The sequence below is a fragment of the Hylobates moloch genome, unplaced genomic scaffold (assembly GCF_009828535.3).
Source record: "Hylobates moloch isolate HMO894 unplaced genomic scaffold, HMol_V3 SCAFFOLD_2, whole genome shotgun sequence".
In the NCBI taxonomy this organism is placed as follows: domain Eukaryota; kingdom Metazoa; phylum Chordata; class Mammalia; order Primates; family Hylobatidae; genus Hylobates; species Hylobates moloch.
In genome coordinates, this window is record NW_026652277.1 from 11795502 (window position 1) to 11809445 (window position 13944).

Below are 13944 nucleotides of genomic sequence, written 5' to 3' on the forward strand. Positions count from 1 at the left end.
GTCAACATTTGGTGGTGGTTGATACGTTTTCCTTGTTCCTCAAGAGTGAGATCTAGGTCTTTAATTTTGTTTGTTTAATCTCATTGACCCTCTTGCTAAGATGCATTTTAATATATTTTCTTTTTTTTTTTTTTTTTTTGAGACGGAGTCTCGCTCTGTCGCCCAGGCTGGAGTGCAGTGGCGCAATCTCGGCTCACCGCAAGCTCTGCCTCCCGGGTTCACGCCATTCTCCTGCCTCAGCCTCTCCGAGTAGCTGGGACTATAGGCGCCCGCCACCACGCCCGGCTAATTTTTTGTATTTTTAGTAGAGACGGGGTTTCACCGTGGTCTCGATCTCCTGACCTCGTGATCCGCCCACCTCGGCCTCCCAAAGTGCTGGGATTACAAGCGTGAGCCACCGTGCCCGGCCGCATTTTAATATTTTCTATTTTTTGTTTTCTTTTGTTTGTTTGTTTTTGAGATGGAGTCTCATTCTGTTGCCAAGGCTGGAGTACAGTAGCTCAAACTCAGCTCACTGCAACCTCCGCCTCCTGGGTTCAAGCGATTCTCCTGCCTCAGCCTCCCAAGTAGCTGAGATTACAGAATCCCGCCACCATACCCGGCTAGTATTTGTGTTTTTAGTAGGGAGGGGGTTTCACCGTGTTGGTCAGGCAGGTCTCAAACTCCTGACTTCAGGTGATCCACCCACCTTGGTTCCACCCACTTGGTTCCACGTGGGTCCACTTGGATCCACTCCCAAAGTGTTGGAATTACAGGTGTGAGCCACCCCATCTGGCCACATTTTAATATTTTAGAGTGTAAAGTGTTCATTAACATAATTGCTAAATCCTTTTATTTAAATTGTGGGATACAGTAAGAAAAATAAACATAAATTACAGGCTATCATAAGGAAGAGATGACAGCTAGAAGAATACAGATAGAATGGGTAACTTTCGGTCTGGCAGAATAAAATGCATCTGTCCAAGTAGTCAAGGGAAGTCAAGGGGAGAAAAAAGTCTGGTGCATAGAAAATGCAAAGAAGGCAAAAAAAAGTCCTATTATAACAGTGATTACTATATATAGGAAAGGATTTAATTCTACCTTTGATCAAAAGACAAATTCTCAGTTTAAGTTAAAAAAATTAGACAAATTTGGCTGGGCCCAGTGGCTCACGCTTGTAATCCCAGCACTTGGGGAGGCCGAGGCAGGCGGATCACCTGAGGTCAGTTGGAGACCAGCCTGGCCAACAGGGCGAAACCCCATGTCTACTAAAAATACAAAAAACTGGGCATGGTGGCGGCGGTGCCTATAATCCCAGCTCCTTGGGATGCTGAGGCAGGAGAATCGCTTTAACCTGGGAGGCGGAGGTTGCAATGAGCCGAGATCATGCCACTGCACTCCAGCCTGGGCGACAGAGCGAGACTCCATCTACAAAAACAAAAAAATTAGACAAATTCATCAGTATTAGTCTACAAGAGACATAGATAAAACAGAAGGATAAATACAGGTTGAAATTTGAAATTTGGGGGGAAGAAAAAGGGAAAAAGTTACTAACCAATTAGAAGGCAACAATGTCAGAGTGGCAGTTTTTAATATCAGAAAGTAGACTGGAAGGCAAAGAAAGATAAGGTTTGAAGAGGGTGTTACTGCAAAAAGGAACCATGGGTCATACGGACGTATGTGCGATTGACAAAGTAGCGTCCAACTGAAGTAGAAACTGCGAGAACCCGTCACCCAGTGCTTGATCTGAGGAGAACCACTGTGAGTTAACAGAATGCGAGTTCATTATGTGGATTAGGTCTTAAATCATTGTGGGAGCTGGCAGAGCAGTTTGTCCCAGTGTCACGAACAGTCTGTTAACTTTTTTTTTTTTTTTTTTTTTTTTTTGAGATAGTCTCACTCTGTCACACAGGCTGGAGTACAATGGTGTGATCTCAGCTCACTGCAACCTCTGCCTAATGGGTTCAAGCAATTCTCCCTGCCTCTGCCTCCCGAGTAGCCGGGATTACGGGCCTGAACCACCACACCTGGCAAATTTTTATATTTTTTTTAGTAGAGATGGGGTTTTGCCATGTTGGTGAGGCTGGTCTTGAACTTCTGACCTCAGGTGATCCTCCTGCCTCAGCCACCCAAAGTGCTGGGATTACAGGTGTGAGCCACTGTGCGGGGCCTCTGTTTGCTCTTAAGTTGCTTACAGCCAGTGCCTCCGTCCTGCCCACATTTGGGCAAGCTGACAAAAAGGCCATGCCTGCCTTAGCACTGAGGTGTAGTTCAAACCAGGCATGTCCAGGCTCACCCTGCACCACAGTGGAAACTGGGGCTACCTGGTCCTACTACTCTCTCTCAAGCCACAGGAAACACTTCTGTCCCCAGCTCAGGGACTGCACTGCCTTCCCCGAAAGTCCTGTGATGTGACTGAAGTTTTCTTCTCATTCTCTGTCATGTGTGTGCTCACGTGTGTTGGTGTGCATCGTATCATCCGCCTCAACATCTGACCTTTGACTGGGAAGGGGATTTGTCCTCCCTCTGCAGAGCAGTCACAACAGCAGGGCTGTTCCTGTTGTCTCTGGCATTCAGCTTGAAGTTGCTACAGGTCAGCCTGGCCAGCAGTCAGGAAGGAAAGCTGGAAGAGAAGCGGAGGGGAACAGAGACAAACTGGAAGGCAGAATGGCCCACTAGAGCCCAGCGGGACAGACCGAAACCCACTTCTGTCTCTCACTTCCTCTGGCCTCAATAGTGCTGGTCTCCCGCTTTGGCTCTGAGGCACATGCACCTGCCCCAGGACTCGGAGGAGCTGCACACAGGCACCCAGCACAAGCGAGTGTTGCTGCGGCCCTGCCCCAGTCTCTGAGTTAAGCCAGAAGGTCAACAGTGTTCATGAGCTGTTACCATTTCTGGTGCCCTTCAGAGCATTAAAAAAAGCCTGCTAGTCCACATCTGCCTTCCGAATGTTTACTGTGGGCAACAACATGGAAAGGGGGTCTAGGAAATAGTTCCAGCTTAGATGAGTTGACATAGTACAAGCAAGGCCACCGCAGAATCAGGGCGAGAAATAGGAAATCAACAATTGTCACTGAAGAGCTTAACACGCCCCTCCCAGTTGCTGAAAGAGGAAGGAGGCAGGAAACAAGATGCAGAAAATGTGTAAATGTGGACTAATAAACAGGACTTGAAACCCAAGGAAGAAAATAGTATTTTGGGGGCTGCTCATGACATTTACAAAAACTAACCGTGTACTGTGTTATGAAAGAAGGCAGCGATGTTGGAGATCAGAAACAAAGGGACAGCTAAAATCTTCCCACATACGTGGAAACTAAATGCGTCCAATAACTGACTCTTTGGTTAAAAAGGAAATTGTACAATAAAGAAAACATACAATATGTAGAACTGATATGGCTAGGCTTGGGGGCTCACATGTGTAGTCCTAGCACTTCGGGAGGCCAAGGTGGGACAATTGTATGAGTCCAGGAGTTCGAAACCAGCCTGGGCAATACTGCAAAACCCCATGTCTACAAAAAAAACTTAAAAATTAGCCTGGTATAGCAGCGTGTACCTGTAGTCCCAGCCACTCGGAAGGTTGAGGCAGAAAAATCACTTTGAGCCCCGAAGTTTGAGGCTATAGCAAGCTGTGATTATGCCACTGCACTCCAGGCTGGCTAACACAGCGAGAGCTAAAAAAAAAAAAAAAAAAAAAAAAAAAAGAATAAATAAAGGAGCTGATGGACAATGGAAACGTGGCATGTCAGAATGTGTGGAACATAGCTAAATTTGTCCTTGAAGGGGAATTGATAGCATTAAATAGATATATTAGAAAAGAGGCTGGGTGCAGTGGCTCACACGTGTAATCCCAGCACTTTGGGAGGCTGAGGCAGAGGGATCACCCGAGGTCAGGAGTTTGAGACCAGTCTGGCCAATAAGGCGAAACCCCATCTCTACTACAAAACATTAGCCAGGCATGGTGGTGGGCGCCTGTAGTCCCAGCTGCTCAGGAGGATGAGGCAGGAGAATTGCTTGAACCCGGGAGGCAGAGGTTGCAGCAAGCTGAGATCGCACCACTGCGCCCCAGCCTGGGCAACAGAGCGAGACCCTATCTCAAAAATAATAAAGGGGGAAAAAGCCATTTCATACATGAAAATGTAAGAATCCTCATAAAGACAGTAACTGAATCTAGCAGTGTTAAATAGTACATCATGAATAAGATGTTTTATTCCAGAAATGCAAAAATATTTTAACACCCAAACCTTAGACACTATAAGTTTTAGGACATTAGTGGACTAAAAAGGTGAAAAATCACATTGATCTATTCATCATTTACTTACTGAATGCCTCTCATGGGCTAGTCTGTGTTCTGATGGCAGGGGGAAATGTACCAGGGAGCGTTTGGCAGCACTTAGAACTAGTGCATGAGGCTGGGTGTGGTGGCTCACACCTGTAATCCCAGCACTTTGGAAAGCCGAGGTGGGTGATCCTGAGGTCAGGAGTTCGAGACCAGCCTGGCCAACATAGCAAAACCCTGTCTCTACTAAAAATACAAAAAAATCCTTGCGTAGTAGCGGGCGCCTGTCATCCCAGCTACTTGGGAGGCTGAGGCAGGAGAATCGCGTGAACCCAGGAGGCGGTGGTTGCGGTGAGCCGATACCACACCACTGCGCTCCAGCCTGGGTGACAGAGTGAGAATCCGTCTGAGAAAAAATAAAAAGAACCAGTGTATGAAGCATCCATGTCACGGACCCATCCAGACTGTGTTCTGAGGCACAAAACTTAGGACACATGACTACGTTTTTACAAAGACTCAAAATTCAGAGAGAGAGAGAGGAATGGGAGTGGTAGGGATGGGGAGATGAAGGAGGAAAAATGAATTTATGGAAACAGCATTGTGAGAGGATTATATGCATTTACAAGGCATTTACTCCGTATTGCCAAATCTGCCTCAAGACAGGTATTAATTTTGTTTTACACTTTTTTCTGTTAAAATATTTATTACAATGTAATTGGAATTGTTTATAGAGAGTCTGAAACTTCTCTTTGCCCCGTTCTGTGTTTCAGAGGGCAAAGGCATGTAAAGCCATGAAAAACTGGTATATACTTGGTCTCTTATTTTATTTTTATAGATACCTATTGAAATCGAGACTCCTACCCAGATATCTTTAGTGGATGAAGCATCAGGAGAGGTAACTAAATATTAAATATTGATTTTTTTAAAATGTAGTGCTAAAATGATTGTTTATCTTTCTCTTTGATTTTGTAGTCAGATGCTCTACTCCTCAGCTATACCCTCAATCTTTCTCTTTGATTTTGAATGCTCATTTAACCATAAATAAAAATCTAGTAGTTGAGTGGGGCTTTAGGGGCAAAAAAAATCCCTTTGTGATTGTGTAAGTCCATTTGGGCCGGACTCACAAAACTACCATAGAGTGAGTGGCTTATACGATAGACACTTGTCGCTTAGGGTTCTAGAGACTGGAAATCCAAGATCCAGTTACCAGCAGATTTCAGTCTGGCGAGGGCCCACTTCCTGGTTCTTTTTTTTTTTTGAGACGGAGTCTCACTCTGTCACCCAGGCTGGAATGCAGTGATGTGATCTTGGCTCACTGCAACCTCCATCTCCTGGGTTCAAGTGATTCTCCTGCCTTAGCCTCTCTAGTGGCTGGGATTACAGGCGCCTGCCACCACGACCAGAGCCCAGCTAATTATTGTATTTTTAGTAGAGAGGGGGTTTCACCATGTTGTTCAGACTCGTCTTGAACTCCTGACCTCAAGTGATCCTCCTGCCTTGGCCTCCCAAAGTGGTGGGGTGACAGGCGTGAGTCACTGTGCCTGGCCACTTCCTGGTTCTTAGATGCTGTCTTTTCCCTGTGTCCTCCCATAGTAAAGGGGCAAACAGGCTCCCCTGGGCATCTTTTATAAAGGCACTGATGTCACTCACAACGCTTCTAGGCCCAACAACTAATCACCTCCCAAAGGCCTCCTAATAAAACCACTTTGGGGGTTAGGATTTCAACATAGGAATTTTGGGAAGGAACATGAACATTCAGTCCTTAATAGTGATGTATTTATTTCCCATGTTGTAAAGGATTGGGCATGGCTTATTTTTTGTCACATCTGTTCCTTATTACATGCTAATGATGGGAACCCTGGTGTTGATATTACTACATGATGTTATTGTCACATTTACTGAGTTCTATAATGTTCGGAATTTAAAATGGTGATTCATATTTTTGCAGGTAATTCATGGATATTGTACTTTTATTCTGAATCCTTATTCAGAAAAGGGGCACTGCCAAGTGGAAAAAATTTATTTTTCATCATTAAACTTTGAAGCAGTACTTTTGTGAATGTGTGGTTTTAGTAAGTAGGACTATAGACATACTCCCCCCCACTTTTTTTTTTTTTTTTAACCTTACAGCTGGTAGGTATTTTCCTATTTTGGTTAATACTGGTTTTGTAGCTTGATTACAGCACACTGCTTTGCCAGGTTTAACTTTGAGGGTGTGTTGTGTTGTTTGAATGTGATCTGAACAGAAACTGACATTTTCAGATGTTTCTTCTTTGGAGATCAGACAGTTGAAGGTGAGGTATTCTTCCCATCGAATTATCCTGAGGGAGGACTACAGAGCCAGTTTAGTGAGGATTAAAAAGAAAAAAAAAAAGGACAGGTGAACCTTTGTAAATGCCATCCTGGACTCTGCAGACTGCTTTTCCGGGGAATACTGTGATTGGTTTGTGGCCTTGTCACAATCAGGGATATTGGTGAAAGGCATTCCCTAAGCTGAGGGCTGACAGCAGGCCGACTTTTGAGCAGTCTTGCCTCCACTCTGATTTTTTATGTTTCTTCATGTGTGCCATGACTTCTGTGCTTTGTTTATGCAGCTCCAACCAGGGGGAGACCCATTTGAAAGGGTCCTCCAGAATGAATGGAGACTTCCGTGAGGAGTCACTGTCGCTGAGCATTGACCTGGTGTGTGCAGAGCTCTCCCCACTTACTGATGGCTGGAGAGGCAGTGGTGCCTGCAGGTCTTGCCCTTGCCAAACACTATGATGTGCAGCGTGAATCGGGACCAGGCCTCGTCCAGGCTTTAACCTTTTTTTTTTTTGAGACTGAGCCTCACTTTGTCACCCAGGCTGGAGTGCAGTAGGGCGATCTTGGCTCACTGCAACCTCCATCTCCTGGGTTCAAGCGATTCTCTTGCCTCAGCCTCCTGAGTAGCTGGGATTACAGGTGCCCACCATCATGCCCAGCTAATTTTTGTATTTTTAGTAGGGACAGAGTTTCACCATGTTGGCCAGACTGGTCTGAAACTCCTGACCTCAAGGGATTTGCTCACCTCAGCCTCCCAAAGTGCTGGAATTACAGGTGTGAGCCACCGCACGTGGCTGAGTCTTTAAAAATTGTTAAATAGTGGGCGGGCGTGGTGGCTCTCACCTGTAATCCCAGCACTTTGGGAGGCCAAGGCGGACGTATCACTTGAGGTCAAGAGTTCAAGACTAGCCTGGCGAACATGGTGAAACCCCGTCTCTACTAAAAATACAAAAAATTAGCCAGGCTTGATGGCAGGCACCTGTAATCCCAGCTACTGGGGAGGCTGAGGCAGGAGAATTGCTTGAACCCAGGAGGCGGAGGTTGCAGTGAGCCAAGATCACGCCACTGTACTCCAGCCTGGGTGACAGAGTGAGACTCCGTCTCAAAAAAAAAAAAAAAAATTTTTAAATAGCTTTATTGTGATAGAAGGCAAAGTCACAGACTTGTGTATCCATCACCACAATGAATTTCAGAATATTTTCAGCACCCCAAGGGAGAAAGCCTGTACTGATTGCAATCCCTCCCTATTCTCTCCTTCCCCAACCCCCTGGCAACCACTACTGTATTGGACTCTCTGTCTCCATGGGTTCACCTATTCTGGGTATTTCATATGAGTGGAATCATACAACATGTGTTCATTTCATATCTGGCTTCTTTCACTGAGGATGTTTTCAAGGGTTATCTGTGTTGTAGTATGTGTCAGTTCTTTTTATGGCCAAAGAATATTTCATTGTATGGTTAGACCACATTTTCCTGATTCATTCATCAGTTGATAGACATTTGAACTGGTTCCACCTTTTGGCTAGTATGAAGAATGCTGCTGTGAACAGTCAGGCGCATGTTTTTGTGTGGCCATCGGTTTTCACTTATCTTGGTTCTATAACTAGTGGTGAAATTGCTCAGTCCCATGGGAACTCTGTTTGTTGAGTGGACAAGGATTCCACTTGTTTCTAGGATTTGGAGAGTGAGGAAATTGGGAGAAAAGGCACATTGTTAAAAGGTACATAAATGTGTTCTATGAAGGAGGGCTTTGTTGAGCTAGGTCCTAATGATAACTGCTTTCCATTACCATTTTTTCTTTATTTTCTTTTTAGAAGGAAGAGATTGTGGTGACTCTCTTACCAGCTGGTCACTGCCCGGGATCAGTTATGTAAGGGGGTCATTTATTTTGTCATTTTATTATATGTAAATACATATTGTATTTGTAGAAATAAATTTTTAGGGTCTACAATTAATAGGGGCTGGGTGCAGTGGCACATGTCTGTAATCCCAGTGCTTTGGGAGGCTGAGGTGGGAGGATTGCTTGGGAGTTGGAGGCTGCAGTGAGTTTTTTTTTTTTTTTTTTAAAAAAAAGAAAGAAAGAATACATAGAGGGAGATTTGATTATTTTTCTAGTCATTTAAAACACATTTGTTCCCAAATTGACCTATAGGGGGACCGAGGTGAAGATCAGATTTGAAACATTTCTTATAAAATGGAAGTCTTCATGGCCAGGTGTGGTGGCTCACACCTGTAATCCCAGCACTTTGGGAGGCCCAGGCAGGTGCATCAGTTGAGGCCAGGAGTTCAAGACCAGCCTGGCCAATATGGTGAAACCTGTCTTTACAAAAAGTATAAACATTAGCCGGGTGTGGTGGCACACCCCTTGTAGTCCCAGCTACTGGGGAGGCTGAGGCAGAGAATTGCTTGATACCAGGAGGCGGAGGTTGCAGTGAGCCAAGATTGTGCCACTGCATTCCAGCTTGGGGGACAGAGCAAGACTTTTGTCTCAAAATAAAAATAAATAAAATAAATGGAAGTCTTCAGCAGCTGTTTCCCCAGTAACTTTGTATTTTATCATCACGTGTATTTCTCTATGAGCAAGAATGATCTCAACATATAAGTGAAAGTGCTAACATACCACAGGGAACATCTATTACAAACTTGGTAGCATCTCCATTCTGTTATCTTCTACCCGAGGGAAGAGGTAACAGCTAAGTGCCTGGTGTGGTTCTAAGTACTGTGGGATTCCATTACCATTGTATTATAATGGATGTGTTTGCAGGAAGCATTTACTAGGCATCTCACATGTATTTGCTTTATTGGGATTTTATATGAGACTCAGAAGTCACTGGGATATATTTCTTTTTCAGGTTTTTATTTCAGGGCAATAATGGAACTGTCCTGTACACAGGAGACTTCAGATTGGCACAAGGAGAAGCTGCTAGAATGGAGCTTCTGCATTCCGGGGGCAGGTACTGGGCCTCGTATAGGTTTTTTTGTGTGTGTGTGAAACGGAGTCGTGCTCTGTCGCCCAGGCTGGAGGGCAGTGATGCAGTCTCGGCTCACTGCAACCTCTGCCTCCAGAGTTCAGGTGTTTCTCCTGCCTCATCCTCCCAAGTAGCTGGGATAACAGGTGCGTGCCACCACGCCTGGCTAATTTTGTGTTTTTAGTAGAGACAGGGTTTTGCCATGTTGGCCAGGCTGGTCTTGAACTCCTGACTTCAGATGATCTGCCTGCCTTGGCCTCCCAAATTGCTGTGATTACAGACATGAGCCACTGTGCCTGGCCCCTTGTACAGTTCTTGTGTGTATGACTGAATAAAGTTTTATTGTTCTGGCCAGGTGTAATCCCAGCACTTCGGGAGTTCTGGCCTGTAATCCCAGCTCTTTGGGAGGCCGAGGTGGGTGGATCACTTGAGGCCAGGAGTTCGGGACCAGCCTGGTCAACATGGTGAAACCCCGTCTCTACTAAAAAGTACAAAAATTAGCCAGGTGTGGTGGCGCACACCCGTGATCCCAGATACTTGGGAGGCTGAGGCGGGAGAATTGCTTGAACCCAGGAGCTGGAGGAGGTGGCAGTGAGCAGACATGGTGCCACTGCACTTCAGCCTGGGCAACAGAGTGAAACTCCATCTTAAAACACAAAAACAGTTACACATAATTTATATCCCATTGGATGGCTAACATCAATTTTTTTTCTTCTTTTCAGAGTCAAAGACATCCAGAGTGTATATTTAGATACTACGTTCTGCGATCCAAGATTTTACCAAATTCCAAGTCGGGTAAGTCTGCCTGGAGGAACAGGGTTATCATCTGGGTGTGCCGGTGTTTTTAGTAGGAAGTTTGTAGGATGACAGGTCATAAGCTAACTGTCCCCGTAGGTGTGAGTACCAGGGAATGTTGGGAAGGAAAAGGCTATGTGTGGCTGTCTACCTGTTAAACGTCTCTTTAAAATCCTGTCTAGGAGGAGTGTTTAAGTGGAATCTTAGAGCTGGTTCGAAGCTGGATCACTCGGAGCCCGTACCATGTTGTGTGGCTGAACTGCAAAGCAGCTTATGGCTATGAATATTTGTTCACCAACCTTAGTGAAGAATTAGGAGTCCAGGTATGGTGACTGTTCATTCTTTTTTTCTTTTTTTTTTTCTTTTTGAGACGGAGTCTTGCTATGTTGCCCAGGCTGTAGTGCAGTGACACGACCTCAGCTCACTGCAACTTCCACCTCCCGGGTTCAAGCATTTCTCCTGGCTCAGCCTCCTGGGTAGCTGGGATTACAGGCGTGAGCCACCATGCCTGGCTAATTTTTGTGTTTTTAGTGGAGACGAGGTTTCGCCATGTTGGCCAGGCTGGTCTTGATCTCCTGACCTCAAGTGATCTGCCTGCCTTAGCCTCCCAAAGTGCTGGGATTATAGGCGTGAGCCAGCGCTCCCAGCCTGTTCATTCTTTTCTCTTGCTCCCTTCCATCCTCCCAGCTCACCTTTCCTCCCCCTTCTCGCCCCCCACTGTTTGTCATCTGCAAACAGTGACAGATGGAAGCACCCTATCAAGACATGTCTGCAGCAGTGGTTGGCAGGCCCTCTGAAGTAATATATCATCTTAGTTTAGTTACATCCTCATGGGAGAAAATTGACAGAAGCCCAAATGGCTTACAAGAGCCTTCAGTGAAATGCCCCATAGACAAAGTATTTTTCCCAAACATTGGGTCATGAAATAAATTTAGGGATTGTGACCCGCATTGAAAATAAATGTGAACGAGGAGATATGGGAGTGGATTGTTTGCAGTACATGCTCCTCTGTTGCACATCATGTGTATGCCTTTAAGATGATTCTTGATTTTTTTTTTTTTTTTTTTTTTTTGAGACTGTCTTGCTATGTTGCCCAGGCTGGAGTGCAGTGGCACGGTCTCAGTTCACTGCAACCTCCACCTCCTGGGTTCAAGTGATTCTCTTGCCTCAGCCTCCCGAGTAGCTTGGATTACAGGCCTGAGCCACCACACCTGGCTAATTTTTGTATTTTTAGTAGAGATGGGGCTTCAGCACGTTGGTCAGGCTGGTCTCGAACCCCTGACCTCAAGTGATCCACTGGCCTCCGCCTCCCAAAGTGGTGGGAATATAGGCATAAGCCACGGCACCTGGCCGATGGTAGATGATTCTTGATTGTTTTTGTCTGTGTGGATTACTGCTCTATTCCCAGCATTTAGAATTAAGCTCGACACACAGTAGGTGTACAAGGAATATTAATTGACTTTCTCTTGAAGGACTGAAGGACAATATTAACATCATTAAATGACATCCCTGAGCCAAGTCTCTGTGATTTTTCATTGCCGTCAGCGATGGCAGTGATCCTGGCCTGTTGACATCCTGGCAGAATACCAGAGTGCACTGAAATAGCCAAAAACTGCTTTTCAAGAAAGAAGAGAGGGTTAATTCACTAACTGGGTGTTTTGCCCTGAATAATTAACCTTGAACAATTTATAGGAAATACATTTCAAATAATTTGCATGTACGTATTATTTGCCTTAGGTTCATGTGAATAAGCTAGACATGTTTAGGAACATGCCTGACATCCTTCATCATCTCACGACAGACCGCGACACTCAGATCCATGCATGCCGGCATCCCAAGGTACGTGTGTAAGTGATTCCTCTTGTATTGTTTGTGTAATCTATGAAAAAGAAGAAAGGTCAGGACTTCCATTTATAGGCTCTTCGTTTTACAGATGTAAAACCTGAGGCTGCAATCCTAACTTGTTAGCTCAAGGTCATGGAACTGTACATTGCCATATTCCATGACCACACTTTTCATCATTAGTTAAATAGACACAGATCTGTATGGTTTTTTTTTTTTTTTTTTTTTTTGAGATGGAGTCTCCCTCTGTCACACAGGCTGGAGTGCAGTGGCGTGATCTAGGCTCACTGCAAGCTCCGCCTCCTGGGTTCACGCTCTTCTCCTGCCTCAACCTCCTGAGTAGCTGGGACTACAGGCGCCCGCCACCACGCCCGGCTAATTTTTTATTTTTAGTGGAGACGAGGTTTCACCATGTTTGCCAGGATGGTCTTGATCTGCTGACCTTGTGATCCGCCTGCCTCGGCCTCCCAAAGTGCTGGGATTACAGTCATGAGCCACCGCACCCGGCCAGATCTTTGTAGTTTTCTAATGAAATCTATTCATACACGTTTGATAATTCAAATTTCTTTGTAATGAAATCAGTAATATGTTATAGCTTATAACTTAAACATTTGTGCTACTTATGTATGTATTTATATATTTTGAGACATTCTCATTCTGCTGGCCAGACTGGAGTGCAGTGGCCCACTCTTGGCTCACTGCAGTCTCCATCTCCGAGGTTCAAGTGATTCTCCTGCCTTAGCCTCCTATGTAGCTGGGACCACCGACATGCACCATGACTTCTGGCTAATTTTTGTAATTTTATTGATTGATTTATTTATTTTTGAGATGAGCCTTGCTCTGTTGCCCAGGTTGGAGTGCAGTAGCGCCATCTCTTCTCACTGCAACCTCCGCCTCCTGGGTTGAAGCGATTCTCCTGCCTCAGCCTCCTCTGTAGCTGGGATTACAGGCATGCACCACCACGCCCGGGCTGGAGTGCAATGGCGTCTTCTCGGCTCACTGCAACCTCCGCCTCCCAGATTCAAGTGATTCTCTTGCCTCTGCCTCCCGAGTAGCTGAGATTACAGGCTCCTGCCACCACACCCGGCTAATTTTTGTATTTTTAGTAGAGACAGGGTTTCACCATATTGGCCTGGCTGGTCTCGAACTCCTAACCTCGTAACCACCCACCTTGGCCTCCCAAAGTGCTGGGATTACAGGCATGAGCCACCACGCCCAGCCTCATTCGTTTTCTAATGCCAACACAGAACCTCCTTCTCTTGTCAAACGCTGAGTACAAGACTTTCATTTTGAATTTGATTTAAAAAATGTTGTTTTGATTAAAATTATTAAGGCTAATTAGTGATCTTTAAATGTAGTGGTTTGAGTGATCATTATTTTTCTCTAAATTTTAAAATACCTTAGCATTAAATCCTGTCTAATTCTTAAAGTAAACATTGCATTTATCCATTTAGATCACGATTGTGGTAGTAATAATGGTTCCATCAGCCAAAAGCCTAGTTGCTTAGCCCTTACGATAAAGCATAATTTCAAAGAGAGAATTCTGATCCACAGCATGGAATGTTTTCCTTTAGGCCACTGTGAGAGCTGCAGTGTAAATTATTTTTGCTGATTGGTGAGCTGCATATTCTATGTTGCATTCAGGGATTAGTTTCTTCACTTTGTGTGCGTTTATGCTCATATAAATACACATATATATTCACATATACACACACGTCCAGTGGATTCTTGGATGGATAAAAATGTATACATAAAACATAAACCGGCTGGGTGCGGTGG

The 13944-nt window shown here is 45.0% G+C and overlaps 1 protein-coding gene across 3 annotated transcripts in view; it reads left to right on the forward strand.

Moving 5' to 3' along the window:
• Window positions 1–13944, forward strand: part of DCLRE1C (DNA cross-link repair 1C) — a 59227-nt gene that overhangs the window by 9389 nt on the left and 35894 nt on the right. For all 3 annotated transcript variants that reach the window (XM_032156300.2, XM_032156630.3, XM_032156551.2), the window contains 6 exons: window positions 5091–5150; window positions 8374–8429; window positions 9412–9513; window positions 10251–10323; window positions 10506–10646; window positions 12061–12162. In XM_032156300.2, coding sequence (XP_032012191.1) covers window positions 5091–5150; window positions 8374–8429; window positions 9412–9513; window positions 10251–10323; window positions 10506–10646; window positions 12061–12162 — 534 coding nt within the window. The remainder of the gene's footprint in view (window positions 1–5090; window positions 5151–8373; window positions 8430–9411; window positions 9514–10250; window positions 10324–10505; window positions 10647–12060; window positions 12163–13944) is intronic.